The following is a 15,325-nucleotide window of genomic DNA, read 5'->3' on the forward strand; positions in this document are numbered from 1 at the left end:
GAGCTTCCACAATTCCTTTAGGGCCTTTCTTAGGGGGAGGAGCTGTTGAGGGTCTGTTCTGGATCCCCAGCACCACCCCCAGTATTTAACGAGACATAAGAATCTCCAGTGCTGAGCGAGTAGTCCCCTCTGATTCTGGAACTTCTCATATTCTGCAGACAGTTAAAAATTAAATTCTGATGGGAAAGGTCAAAAAAAAAGAAACTACCCACACATCTGCCACAGGGGTCTCTTATTTCTCACATAATCATTCGTAAAATACAGAGCTGAGGTTAAGGAAGGAATGCATCTCCCCTCCGACCCTCCCCCAGATGGGCTAAAGGGGCTGCGCGCTTCAGACAGTGTGTGAGGGAGACCCACGGCAGGCCAGCTGGACTCTGCCAGAGACGCCCGAGGGCCGGGGTGTAGGGTGGCATCCTCACACCCTCTTGTAAGCCCCCTTTCCAGCTGTCTCTGATAGGGTTTCTATCCCTTGGACTTTCCAGTTCGCTAAGTTAATAAATCACACAAACACACACACAAATACTTCTTTTTTTTCAACTAAGCCAATTTGAGTTGTATTTCTGCAACCCGTCACCCTGCAAGGGCTGGCTAATACACCAACATATCCAAATATCTGCACTCTGAGACGGCTCATTTTTAAAGGGTCTGAGCAAGGAAGTTCCAGTGTGCAAGGTATGCCTATAAAACAATGAGATTGGCTTTTATAACAAACCAACCGAAAGACTGAGGACCCTGTTGAAATTCTTAAGGAACTTCAATAGTAGTAGATCTGAATTCTTTAAGAGCCCGATTTGGTCTCTGAAAAACTGTCAACACCCGATCAAAGTCCGTTCAGTAAACGAGGGAGCCTGGTAACTTGTTCTCTGTCAAAATGAGGTAGGACTAGAAAGGACATGTGATTATCTGTGCAGGACATAAACTGGCTCACGTTTTACGATTAGGAAACCAGAGCTGGGTCAAGCGTTACTACACAAGTGTATCTACTCTGGTCACCTTGCTGCTTTCCCTCCAACCCTTCCACAAACACTCCCACTCACACTCACACACACTGCACATACAACACTGAACACAGAAGCCAGCTTGTGAGCTAGGGATTCGAACACAGAAGCCAGCTTGTGAGCTAGGGATTCGAAAAGTATCAACAAGTACTTGTCTTTCTTCCTGCTTCAGATATAATGAGTTAAATTTGCCAACAAAGACATGATCCTGAAATTAAAGGCAAACTCTGACAGGTGTTTCCTGGGATTCTCATTAATATCGGACAACAAAAGTCGGCCTCTTGGGCAAACATTAATCATTAGCCAATTGTTGAAAACTAACTACTGATCCATAAGGACATACCATGAAGCCCTTGTACAGCCATTCATGTACTTATTCCCTCATTCCACATGCATTTCCTGGTGCCTACTGTGCGCCAGGCACAAGGTTAGTCCCCAGCACGACAGAGACTAACCAGACACCAGCCTCTGTCTCTAGGAACTCAAACGCTGGTTTCATCCAAAGTCACTCAGCTAATGAGCTTCTTCAAGCAGGTGGTCAGACCCCGGAGCACAGGGGCGGAACCACCACACACCAAACCACTCCCCGCAGCACTTATAAAAAGAGGCGGAAAGGGACGAATGCCCACAAAGAGGAGAGTTTACGCGCTCATGGCAGGGCAGAAGGAAAGCCAGTACTCAAACTCAGGCAGGTGGGGTGGAAGGCAGGAGTGGATGAGGCTCAGAGGAGGCTGGGCTGTGAAGGCGGCAAAGGGGCTGTCCTAGAACAGAGAGAATCGCGTTGTGCAGAAATAAGAGCTCACAGTTGAAACAGAAGGACAATGTAGCAAAGATACAGTGTGCAGAAGGTACAGAACTGAAACCCGCCCTAGAGGCTACACCCAATGCACCAAGTTACGAAACTGCGTTTCAGTCATTCTCACTATGCACAAACACTGTGAGATGTTGAACTATGGGACCGCGCAGATTCAATGAGCTCACGTCTTAAGCTCAGGAAACACGGTGTATTGGGATCTCAGTCACGGAAGAGAGAACGCAGTCAGGGTACACTGTCCCACAACATTCCTGGCCATTGGAAGGCCCCTTGCAATGGTCCCACTGCCAAGAGTCCACGGCCAGCACTGCTGCTCAGGGGCGCTCCCATCGCTCAGCTACTCTGAGCACAAAATGTGCTGGAAGGCTCAGCTCTGACACCCGGCTCCTAGGCCTCCTTCAGCCAGAGGTGCTCGAGAAGCAGAGTCACAACAAGACCCTAAGCTTTTCAGGAATAAGCACTTACAACGTCCCACCCACTCCCAGCTAAGGACCTCCAAGGAGTCCACAGAGGGACCTGCCACCCAAGGAGATCCCGAGTATAGCTTAGAGGAAAGAATGGGTGAGGTCAGGCCCAGCAACAACGCGTGTTCACCAAACAGCCACTGCGTATCCCAGGCCAGGCACTGTCGGGGATTCCAAAATGATTCGCTAAGACTTGTATCCTGAAGATGCTTGGTAAGATGTGCATATGAAAAACTCAAACGTAGGGTATTTTTTACATGAAGTGCCACGAGAGAGGTTCAAATAAGAGCGTTACTTGGGGTCAGGGTGGGAAAAGCCCTCGTGGAAGAGACGTATTTGAGAGGATTCCTGAACTCCTCCAGGGGCTGGAGTGGAAGGGACACTGCAGGTGAAGAAGAGGCCAGAAGGTAGACAAGCACATGGAAGGAGTGTTTAGGAACTATGGGTGGGCAAATGTGGGGGGGGGGGCTGCTGGGAAGGAGGGACTCAGAAAGCTCAGACAGCCAGGAGGACCTGGCCACGGCGACAGGGGCGTGGATGGGGAGGACCAGGAAGATGTGAGGGGTTCTGCAGAGGCTAAATGTCAACAGGCTAAAGGAAAAAAAACAGGCCTCAACAACAAGATGAGGAAGGGGACAGGAAAGGGGTCAAAGACTTGGTAAGACCTCCTGCTGAATGAGAGGAGCATTATAAGAATCCCTGGTAGGAGTCACTGTGCCTGATAAAGGGGTCGAGAGGCCTGGGCCATGGGCCTCGCCCTCCAAGGCTGGCATCATTAGCAGACATCAGCGGAGATCCAAATTGGCAGGTGAGCACCCTGATATGTGGGACAGTTCTCATTTGAAGCGACTTAGCACTACAGACAGCGGGGCTCAGCCGGGGGCAGGTGGCGTAGACAACTTCGACCCCGTCCGTCCGTCGGCCTCCGAGAAACTGAGGCCTGGGACGCAAGAGAGGGCGTCCTTCCACACAGTGAAGCACGGTGCTGTAAGCAGCCCCGCTCTGACACTCCGAAAGCAGAGCTCCCCGCTGCTCCCCACCCCGGGCTAAGAAGAAATTAAATAAATGATACACACTCCCAATAAGTGGAACCGAGGAGCTTGCGCTATAGACTGAGCCAAGAAGGGTCTCACTGTGGGAACTCAGTCGTACCGTTTCCATGGCTTCAACCTCCACTCGTCCCTGCAAGTCCACAAATGAAACTGCATAGAAACTTGAGACTGTTTATATTTAAAAAAAAAAAAAAAAAAACCCTAACCCTGGGAAAACTTGCTGCCCCCAAGGTAGTCTCCAGATTCCCAAAACTGGCTCAGTTACAGGCCACCCAGAGCAAACACACGTTGGCCCGATGGGGATGGCCACCCTTCCTACCCTAGGGAAGCAAGCATGTCACGACAAATGACCTGTAAGAGACAGACAGAGCCTAGCACAAAGCTGGCTCTAAGGGTTCCACATACACATTTCCCACAGAGCTCCGGAGCAAAGAAAACCAGCAGCTCCCTGACACGTGCAGCCTTGCAACCCATATCGGTCTCTGCCCTTTGATTTGCCATTCATGTTAACTGAAAGGTATTTACTACAGATGAAAAATAAGCTTCGTTCGGCCGCCTCTAAACCGATCCCAAAAATAGAGCAATCACTTTGGTATAAATTGGGTCAAATGTATTTAAAAAAAAAAAAAAAAAAAAAAACCGGCTCCCTGGCAGGAGCACTGACATGACATGGGACCTTGCAAAGAGTCAGGGGGAAATCCACCAAGATCTTCCCTTCCCACGGTGGGAAAGGAAATATTTAAAGAGTCAAGCAGAGAATAAACTCCTCTGGCCATGTGACCATCCCAATGAAACAAGACAGAAACTCCAAGGCTCTGAGTTTCAGAACAGTAAGAGGTCAAAGGCGTGTATGTTGGTTTTTAGAAAGGCCTGCCAAACTAATCCACTGCCTCCCTCCCCCCCTTAAAATACCTCTGTTTAAGAATTGTTAAGAAAGCATCCACTAGGGAGGGATTGCAAGGGAGAAGAAGAGAGATTTATCCATTTCCTATATTTTATTCCCTTCCTCATTAGCTGAGAAATCCAAATGGTCTGACGGCAGATATCAGTGCCCTGAATTTCCCTGGGAAAAATCAGAATATTAATTGGCTTACCCACGCAGTTACATTAATTATTCCATTGATCTGAATTAATCTGCCTTTCTGAAAGGTATTTATTTTCTAAGTTTGTTTAATCATGTTCTCTTGAGCTACAAAAAGCAACAAACTGGGTCACCATCCACGTTGTTAAATTTGGTAACAAAGCTGACACCATCTGTGGCCTAGACTCTGATGATCCATCCCCATTGATGGGGGCTTTTTGCCACTTCTGCTCTTCCTTTAAAATGATCATCTAATGCCACATGTCTATGACCAAGTCAGAAGCTGTTTAAAATATCCCAAAGCACACGAATCACGTCTAGCACAGTATAAACCCACACTAACGGTAACTGTGTATATGTGTATCCGAGTCCTGTTGAGTGATATTTTCAGTAGCAATATCCAAAACTTTTTTTACATTCTCTAGAAATCAGACTATAAATGCCCAAATATGAACAGACATCATGTTATATCTGACATATGCCACAACATTTTAAGTGTAACATGAAATCCTGTATGTAAGCCATGGAGTCTAAAATCACAAGAGCATAATTTCAGTATCGTCAGAACCCAGCAGAGCCCCCCACACACAGCAGTTCTGCCTTTACACCACTCACTTAGTTACAAACAGCCACCCTACTCAAATACAGCTTCAACATGGGAAACCAGAAACAAATCTAGCTCAAAGAGGAGAAAGCAAAACCAGGGAGAGAGCTGTTACCCAGCACTGGCCCCCTGCTCCACCTGCCTTTCTGCACAGCCTCCCCCAAGGGTGCTGCAGCTCCAGAAAAATCCTGACATGGCTTCTGAATCATCGAGAAAAGATTACAGAATGTCAGAGGTAAACACGATCCCAGTGATCTTTTCATCCGGCCCCTTGACAAGTGGGTGAATGAATGGCAACGCAGAAAGGATTTGGGAAATGCCTCCCAAAACACACCTCGTTGTCCCAGCTCAGTGGGGCAAGCTCCTAGTCCTAACTCTGGTGCTCTGTCGGGCTTGCTTTCTTTTTTTTCTTTTCTTTTCTTTCTTTCTCTCTCTTTCTCTCTTTCTCTTTCTTTCTTTTTAAGCTGTAGCAACCTTTCCCAAAGGAAGTTTCATGAAACACTGGTTCCGTGATGTGTTCTGCCAAAAAACTGTTTGAAGAATCCATGACCAATTACTTTTAAGGACTAGCTGAGTTAAACAAAATGAAACTGGTTTTTTAACTACAGACCATCCCAGAGCTCTTGCTGAGCTAATGTGCACTGTAAATCTTTAGGAGGGCAATAAAGTATGTGGAAGTATCCCAATTTATTTAACCCTAGAATCATTTTATCTTGGGATAAAAGGTATCTTCATAGGATACTCCTAGTGGAATACTACAGTGTAGTCTCCAAATTATGTTCCATGTAGATCTATTCGTTCTGTTGTATTCTGATGCTCTAAAAATGAATGGTTCATGTACAAAATCTATGCTAATTCTCTACTTACCAGGAAAATTGACCAAACAAAATACCCACCACTCCTAAGTAAACACAAAACAAAACAAAAGCAGCTAATATTATCTGGAAAAGAATGGTAGACAGCAAAAGCTTATGTGGAGAGAAAAGTTATTTTAAAATCTGCTACAAACCTCTTCCATAAAAAAGTGCCACATCTATTTATGCAAGATTCATGACTTTAAACACTTTCATTCAGTATAAATTTGAGAATACAGGTCAGAGGGAAAAAAAAAAAAAAAAACCACAACAGCACACAGACAAACCCACCGTTGCAAAGCTCCAGGAAACATCACATGCACAGCTGTAAACTTCAACCACCCAGAAAGCCAGCTGCCAGTTTAAGTAGAGAGCAAATGATAACCACACATCAGGACAAGCAGGAACTCAAAGGACACTTACCAAGTTATGATTTGTTGAATTAGAATCATCTTCAGGGAATGGGATGTAAATAGCTAAGGCCACACAATTGGCAAAAATAGCCAATAATATAAATATGTCAAATGGTCTGAAAAATTTTGTTAAGGTATATATGTCTTATACAAACATAAATCCTTTCTCTCATCACACTCCCAATCACACCACTCTTGAATCACTTTTGAAATGAAAATTATGCACACGAATCCTTTCTCGACCCACTGCTGTGACCACTATGTCTCTGACAAATGTAATCGTCCGTGGTCATCTGGCAGATCTTCCTATCGAATGACTTTTCCGCGTCCTTTCCTTCTCTTGCAAGGATCATGTTACGCGTTCAGTCTTCGCTGTGCATTTTACATTAAAACCTAAACATACATCCAATTAGGGCACCCTCCAAACCATGTTTCTGCTTCTTAAAGTTTTAAAAACGACAAAGGCCTGAGAACACTACATTCCTGGCTGGTGTAGACACAAAGAGAAGTCCTCATGAGACAAATCTCTTCCACAAATCCTTGCCTCCATGTGTTAAAGCCATTTTCTTAGGGGCTATTCTTGGCTGGGTCAGTCTCCTGTCTGGACCAGGGCAGGCCAAGGCACCAGAACTTTCTGCATTCTACCTGTGACTGTCTCGTGGCATGTTCCAATACCTCAAACACTGTAATAAGCAAGCCAGGCTCCGGCCCCTTCTCTGCTTCCTTTACTAATCAATGCCTATCACTGTTTCGGATTACAGCTGGACTGGGGCTCGGTTTCTAATGAGCTGTTACTGCATTCAATTTATAAACAAATTAAATAAAAAGCCATAAGAAATCAGCACCAGACACTTGGAAAGTACAATTGAACAATTCTAAATCTCGGGGGTCTGTCTGGAAGAAATCACTTTGAAATCAGCTTGCAACAGATACTTGCTTCAACATTCTGGTGTTATTAGGAGACATTGTCAAAACTGGCAATGCAAAATTTGACTTCTGCCAAAATGACTGTTTTTCTTCTTTTGGCTTTCAGGCTTTCCGAATGCATGCAAGGTTTCTGAGCACCAGCATAATGTACAACTCTGGGGGGGGGTGGGCTTGATTTTCTAAGTGTTTCTGCCATAACCTCACTCACAAAAGGCAAAGCCACTGATTTAAGTAAACATCTCCGAGTACTAAAGCTTTGAGGATGTGAACAGACCCTTCTCCATTCATCCTGATATCCTTCTGGGAAATCCAAAAATGCTGAAGGAAACAAATGCCCTCTACCTCTCTGGGGATACCCTGAGTCTTAGGAAAACTCAGCCCCTTAAAGTGTTTCGACACTTACTGAAATAAGGACATGAATGACATTCTTCTACTAATTTTGATGGGTTTATTTTTAAAGCCAATTAGCTTTCATTCATATTTATTCTTTTAACACATCTAGTATTACAAGATCTCTTATCCAGGGATCCAACCTTAAGACAGCTCCCCTTCAGAAAACTTCAAGATCCTCTTTTTGTTTTTCTTTTTTGCCATTCCTACTGAAATTTTAAAAGCCAATTGCCCCAGTGTTATCCTACACAGAAACACACCTGTGGTCTCTCCTGTCCCCCCATACCACCATTCTTCCTTTTTAGTTACCAGTACCTAAATGATAGACCAGCAAATCCGAGAAATACCAGGGCCATTCGGGAAAGCCAAACACTTTTTTTTTTCTTTATGGTGATCTGGTTGCAGTTCCCGGTGTTGGTGGATAACTATCTCACTGCCACAAGATTTTTACAAGCCATGCAGAATAGAGCGAAGGAGAAATAGATGGGTCTGCTCCCAAAAATACCTTCTGATAAAGCAAACACTCCTCATTCCCCCAGGATGCAGGACACTCTCGTCTCATATGGGTGTACAAACCAGTGAGGCTCTCACTCTCCCAGTGTGCACTGGGCCCGACACAGCTGGCTTGCAGAGGATTCTATGACCTGCTCCCTGAACTAGAAGGCAACTGTCACTGGGAGAGACAAACAGATCATATGTTGTTTAAAGATCTGTTCTACAGATGTCCCATTTGCAGGCAGGCTTGTCCCTGCCTTGGCAGCCATATCCCTAGCTCCCGTACACATGTGTCCAGCCACGAGGGAAAGGGAGTCAGCAGCACGCTCCAGGAATTCACTCCGTACACAGACACTGTGATACACAAATTACCATGCACCAAGAGAAACAGCGTCAGGCCTCCCACCTCACTCCACGTGAAATGAATGACCCCAGAGAGGCCTCTGCTTACCCAGAGTCATGTCAAGCCAACCTCTGGAGGAGCGCATCTTCCCAGCTGAGTGCAACCATGCTTCCGACTGCTGCAACGCCACTGAGGCACACCCTAGGCACCTAGCGGCCTCCGGGCTGACACTAGCATTCATTCTCAGACTAGAAGAGAACTTCCACAGAAAACGCAACCCCAGCTATGTGAGAGACACCGTAACTCCCTCTAGAGAGGAGACATCTGTTCTAAAAAGGAAAAGCACAAGAAAACCCCTCAAATCCTACCCTTGGCATTTGGCTACCCTCTCTAAAACCTTTCTAGACAAAGTTACCTCATTTTAACTTGTGTCTGTGAGCACAGAAAACAGCCAGCAACAACAGAAGGCCTACAAAGAGCAACCTCACTAGGCCCTCAGGTTATAAGGGGGTTTCAGCTCCACCTTTCAGCTGGTGGCCCATATCCTCCCTCAGGAGCCCCCTTCACCCTGGCTGCAGTGGGGGAAGCCCGAGATTCACACTCCTTCCTGTGCCTAGGAGCTACTCTAAGGCTCCTGTCAGGCCCAAATAGCTTCTGGGAAAAGGAAATGCTTTGTTTTACCCAGACCCATGAATCATCTGACTAATTAGAAAGCCATTTGCTCAGAAAGGAGGCCTCAGTCAACCTTTTCTGAAGGGTGGCAGTAACTGGAGACTGGTCTCCAGATTTGGGGACGGGGGCGAGCAGGCCGAGCACCCTAGGTTTCCAAGATCTGGGACGTAACCACCATCCTGGGGCATGTGGAGTTCAGTTTTAAAAATACAAAGGAGACACCCAGAAATGTAACTCCAGTCCAAGGACACAGACAGAGTGTTTGATAAAGGCAGCAACTGCAAATTCCCCCACCGACAGACTGCTCTCTAACTCACGAGGGCTCAGGAAGAAGAGGCGCGCCCAGCCTCTCCCTCCACAGGCTCCCTCCCGCTCACGTTTCAAATGCTTTTTTGGAACATGTCAAAAGGAAATTCCAGGAAGTCATAGCATTGATGAGCAAATTGCTCCCTGCCTATGAAGCAAGTGTTCATATTTGTAGCTACCTGAACAATCAGAATCAGCAAATGGCAGAGCTAGAAGCGACCTCAGCAGTCACTGGGCGTTTCAGAAACAAATTCTCAACATCGGAATGGGAAGATGCCACTAAAGGTCAAAAGGTATTTATTTCTAGCGGAGCCTCATACGGTCTTTGTGTTTTAAATCAGCACACCGCATCTGCAATAGGTTCGATGCCTATCGTGGCCCCAACAGCAATGGTGGGTTTAAACTAACCATCTAGTGTCAAGGGACCAAAGGTCAGTTTCCTATTTAACAACCACTTTGAAGTTTCAGGCCGTCACCCCCTCCCTCCACCACACACACACACACACACACACACACACACACACACGCACACACGGCAAAATATACCCAAAGAGCAACCCCTCTGCACCCTAAGAAGATAGGAAGGTATATACAATGAAACCCCTGACATACAGCTTTGCCGCTGCTCAATGCCAGACGGCTATGACTTCGTAAGTGCCATTTCAGAAAGCAGATCCTTTTAAAGAACAGATGGTAAAAGAGAAAATGAGAAAGACTTCCCCCAAAAAAAGGATACTTCCATTCCACTATACTAATGCAGGCTCTTCGGATGGGGTTATTGAGTGACAAACAGAAAAGGGCGCGGGCAGGTCGGCTGTTGGACGAGTTACCCTGTTTTTTGCTCTTGGCGTATTGCTGACGTTTTCTTTGGGAGAGAGATCCCACAGGTGGGGGTGCAGAGGTGCTCATAGTTTGGGCAGCCTTGGCCTGCCTGGCAGCATCGATTGCAGCTTGCCAAGACAGGACGGTTTGCTTGGAGCTATTCGGCTGAGAAGTTGGTCCTTCACCAGAAAGAGGGAGTGTGGTGCCTCTTGCATAGTTTGCCTCTGGGAAGAAGGAGAAAAGGAAAAATGAAAAAACAAACAAACAAACAATGAGAATCCAATGCCAGAAAAAAAGACAAGGTGGTCTCCCATCAATAATGGGGGGGGGGTATGGTTTCAACGTTTCCATTTTGAATCTCATGTCCTATTTTTCAGAAGCAGGAGTGTGGTCAACCAGAGCAGGAAGAGAAGTCCACGCGTCGGGCCCTGAGCGGCAAAGGCCCACTGGTGCAGTGGGGGGAGTGTCTCTCTACATCCATGTCTTCACGAGGACTCTGCTAGTGCCTTTCTTCAAACGGAGGTCATCCACACTTAGTCCACCTTTTCTGACTTTTAAAACCCATGGATCTCTAAGGAGTTAATAGATAGGCACAGTAGCTTTTCTCCCAAATAAGAACCACGATCACCACCGGGGAAAAAAAAAAAAAAAGGCAGCGCCAATAACTCAATAGTCTTAATCATTTTCAGGATGTCACTCCAACATCTTTGTACAGCCACACATGCATTTTTTTCAGCATAGAAAAAAAAATCCTCCACTGGCACCAGGGCAATACCAAAAGCCCCATAACAAATATCTAGATTATGCACTGACACTTCCTGCAAATGAAAATTCATGATGCTTGGGACTCATTTCCTCCACAGGCTTCCGAAAACAGAAAACATCTTTAGGGCTTTTTTGCATTTTAAATTGCAGCCGCAGCAGCCAAGCCAGCATCCAGAGACACAGTCAAGGCAGGCAGCCTGCACCCCTACACCTAGGAAGGACAGGATGGATTATGCCAGGGGCCCTCAAGGCCCAAGCAGGAGTCACCTAAGTGCAGGTGGGCATCTAGGTACAGGGCAGAATGCCAAGGGGGCTCCATGTGCAAAGCCCTCTCTGACTTTGGGTCAGGCCACCACCCAGGCAGGTCTCCCAGGCACTTGCCTACCTTGAGTCACAACCTCTTCACCGAGACAGAAGTCAAAGTGAGAGTGGTGGCAAAGGTAGAGGGACGGGTGTTTGCAAAACCAATTCTTGCTAAGTAAAGAACAAGAGAGAGTCAAAGCAAGCACTCACTGCCCAGTGAGAAGGAGGCCACGGGGGACTCGGGGCTCGGGCGGCAGCAGCCCGGAGCTGGGGACCGAGCTGGGGAGGAATCGTGCGGAGCCTTCCCTTGGGAAGCGCTCTCCCGGGAAGGCTGTGAGCCCACAGAGGTTGGGGGTGGCGGGGCGCCGCCGGCCTTCAAGGAGGAGGTAGGAGGGCTGACCAGAAGCTGTTCCAGTCTCCGTCGACCCAGCCCGGCCGGCGTGGTGGCTGCACGTGGTGCCCAGGCCGGGCTGGGGAGGGGAGCCCCACAGCGGCAGCGACTCCCCGGGCATTGCTAGGTTACCGACGTGTGCACAGCGGCTCTGGGAGCGGGAATACGCTCCACCCGACCCCCTGGCCGCGATTCCGAGACCTGGCCTCCCTCTCCAGGGGCGGGGTGTGCTTCACCCACCCTCGCCAAGAGGGAAACCGGGCAATCCTAGAATTTTCCGGATGCCACTGGAGACCAGGGGGCGGGGAAGGAGGGGAAGGCAAGAAAAGGCTGGAAAGGGGGCTCAGGCTGAGGACTAACAGCCATCCCCCTTCCATCGCTCGGGAGCGTTGGAGGAAAGTTGAGCCCGAGGACACTGAACCTGAATCACCTCGGCTTACCGCCCCTCCGGCGGCACAGTACTCCAAGGACTCCACGGCCGCCCCCACCCCACAAATGCAGAATTAACTCTGACATTCAAGGCCTGAAGGGGAGAACGGAGTGGCTGTCACGCATCTCCCCTTTCTATGTAGATGGTACCGAGCTAGAAGCATCCTCTCCAACCCCCTCAACCCACCCAGTGCATCAGTGACGGGAGGGGGTGGGAAGGAAGAGGGGGTGGGAAGAGGAGGACCATGACAAGGATGAGATCTGGCAGCGAGTGCCCAGGCTCTGGCTGCTCACCGTTCGCGTGGTCCGCTTGCTGCTGCCGTTGATGGTGCATGTTTTTCATCATCATCATCATCATCATCCACGAACATTTATTGAGCGCCTACTGTGTGCAGGGCACGGTGCTGAGCGTTGGGGCGGGGGAGGAACGGGTAAGGGGGTTACCAATAGGTAGGAGCCGCGGTCCCTGCCCTTATTGTCGCTTCAGCAGGGGGTGGGGAGGGACGAGGACAGATAGCAGAAAATAAGAATAATTTGTAAAAACCGCTCGCCACCCACGCTCCCTCTTTTTCAAAAATGGAGCAAAATAAACTTTTTTTTAAAAAATAAGATCAGATGTATATATTATCTTAATAATATATACATGTAATTTTTTGCTGCAAAGGAGAATTGGCTTGGTCCCCTCCTCTAGCGGAGGGACGCCGCGGAGATGCCGGCCCGGCCGCCGGGGCCGCTCGGAGCGCCCCCCATGCCCGCCCGCCCGCCGCGGTGCCCGGTGCCCGCCGCCGCCGCCGCCGCCCGCGCCGCCGCTGGCTCGGGATTACCGCAGGCGCCCCGAGCTCACATCCGGGGACGGAGGCGCTCGCTCGCTCGCTCGCTCCGCGCCCGCCGCGCCGCGCCGCACGCCGGCTTCGCCCTGGCGACGCTGCGCGCCCGCCGCCGCCGTCCCCTCCCTCCCCCCCGCCCGCCGAGCCTCCCACGGGCCGCGCCGCGCCCCGGGGGCCGGGCCCGGCCCGGGGCTGTCCCCGCTCGGCCCGCGCGCCCGGGGTGGCCGCCGCGTGGGACTCGGGGTACCGCCACCCCGCCTGGCTCGGAGGACCCGCGGGCGCCAAAGGGTTAAGCGCGCTCCGGCCGCCGGCTGCCGCTTAACCCCCCGCGCGCCGCAGCGTGCTCCCGGCTCTCGCCCGGCAGAGGCGGGCGGGGCCTGCGGAGCCCGGGGACGCGGGGTGCGGATTAACCGCTCCTCCCCTCCATTTCTGCGGGGCAGGGATGGGGCGGGGCGGGGAAAGCCGGAGAGTGCGACGCTTAGGCTCCAACGCTGGCCTCAGCTCTCCGCGTCCTTCTCCTCCGCACACCTGGAGGAGGCCCCGCCCCCTGGGAGCACAGGTGCAAGCGGGCGGTCGCCTCGGGGTGGGGGGGCTCTGCCAGGCTCCCTCCGGGCTCTGCCGCCGGGCGGACTCCCCCCACCTTTCCTCTGGCTTTTTCTGGTTGCGGGGGATGGGGAAGCCCTGCTCTCTCGAGAGCAATCACTGTCCCAGGTAACGGCACCTTGAAATCTAACCGGGTTTCCAGAGTGTCCCCCCTCTAACCTGCGCCGGGTCTGGCGTCGCTGTGGGCTCAAAGATTCGGGGAGTGAGGGGGGACTTTCTGTCTCTCTCCCTCCTACCCTTCCCCCCACGTGTGTTTGCAGGCAGGTACAAGGAAGTAAAGGCCAAGGTCTTTCAAACAGCGAGTGCTCCTTAAAGGAATAGGTAGTGCGCTGCTGAAACTGCTGACTCCCGCGTGGGAGGAGAGGAAGAGTAGTTCGTTCTATGCTACCTTCACTGTCTCCTACTTGAGGTGGGGGTTTCTGCAAACGGCCGCTCCTGTCTAGAGGGGAAAATACTGTATCTAGTGGAAGACTGATATTTCTCATTTAGCCTTGTGCTGGCTGTTGGAGAAGGGCTTCTGCTTTACTTCACAAGATTCGATTTATTTGCTTTTGTTCCGATCTGCATGTTCCTACAGCGTTTTAGAACGTTTGAGAACAGTGTCTCTAAAGCAAAAATAAAGCAAAAATCTCAGCGTGACTTAAGAAAATAAGAAGCGTTTATGGGAAGGTGCTCCTTGGCCAAAGAAAGCACGCTGGGCATCAATTGTTAGGGGCCACCTAGGGAGAGAATGTGGGGACCAAACATAAGGCTTTCCAGGGGCCTTCCTGAGACGGCCCTGGGGACTGGAAGGGTAAAAACAATCAGGCTCCTTGTCCCTTTCTCCTCTTTTGTTGTGGTGGTGGTGGTTTTGTTTTTTTCTTTTAAGAGAGAGGAAAGAGCCCTGGGACCTAGCAGTAATATAAAGCCGGCCTGGACTACCTCACCTAAGGCTGCTCCTGAGCCCAAATCTGAAGAGCCAGAAGATGGTTGCCTTCAAAGAACTTTCCCACCCACAGACCTTGAGTGCTGAGGCAAGTATCGAATTCACACGTTTACCTGTCACTTTCAGACTTCAAGGTTGAAAGCTTTGCCTCTTCTGCAAAATCCCACCCTAATATTTGCTCACAATTCAGGTCAGCCAGCATGTATAAGGCACCTGTTAAGAACAGGGTCTAGGCTAGGTGTTGTCAGGCCAAATCCACGGTACATCCTCTCCCTCATGGAGCTACAACCTAGCGAAGTGAGAAGGGTGTGTGTACATCTGTAAGACTATAGGAGCTGTAACACCTAGGAAGAAAATGCTATGCAAGCATCAAAGAGATTCATTTGAGACGTGTGCACAGAAGACATGGCATTCTGATTCTTAAAAATTGATGAGGGGAGGAAAGGGGTTGGAGCACGGGGCAATTTAGGACATTGAAGCTATTCTGTATGATATTGTAATGAATATAGGACACAATGCCTTTGTCAGAACCCACAGAATGTACAACACAAAGAGTAAACCCTAATGTAAATTATGAACTTATATAACAATGTACTTGTAACAACGTGTCAATATTGGCTCATCAATTGTAACACATGTGCCATACTCATCCAAGATGTTACTAAGAGGAGAAACAGTTGGGGGAGGGAGTATATGGGAACTCTACTTTCTCTGCCATTTTTCTGTAAACCTAAAACTGCTCTTAAAAAATAAAGTCTATTAAAAACAGGTGACTAATTTTATTGGGCATAAGTGCAGTAAGAGGAATGAGCTTTTGGGGAAAGAGTGAAGGCGGGGGAGACTG

The 15,325-nt window shown here is 49.2% G+C and overlaps 1 protein-coding gene across 3 annotated transcripts in view; it reads right to left on the reverse strand.

Annotated features, from left to right (window-relative positions):
* Positions 1 to 12,584, reverse strand: part of CACNA1D (calcium voltage-gated channel subunit alpha1 D) — a 296,621-nt gene extending 284,037 nt beyond the window's left edge. For all 3 annotated transcript variants that reach the window (XM_040628679.1, XM_040628681.1, XM_040628680.1), the window contains exons 1-3: positions 12,421 to 12,584; positions 10,153 to 10,462; positions 6,294 to 6,399 (exon numbers count right to left, since the gene is read on the reverse strand). In XM_040628679.1, the coding sequence (XP_040484613.1) occupies positions 6,294 to 6,399; positions 10,153 to 10,462; positions 12,421 to 12,487 (483 nt within the window). In that variant the 5' untranslated portion in view covers positions 12,488 to 12,584. The remainder of the gene's footprint in view (positions 1 to 6,293; positions 6,400 to 10,152; positions 10,463 to 12,420) is intronic.
* Between the last annotated feature and the right edge of the window lie 2,741 nt (positions 12,585 to 15,325).

The sequence above is a fragment of the Ursus maritimus genome, unplaced genomic scaffold, assembly GCF_017311325.1.
Source record: "Ursus maritimus isolate PB19 unplaced genomic scaffold, ASM1731132v1 scaffold_14, whole genome shotgun sequence".
Classification (NCBI taxonomy): domain Eukaryota; kingdom Metazoa; phylum Chordata; class Mammalia; order Carnivora; family Ursidae; genus Ursus; species Ursus maritimus.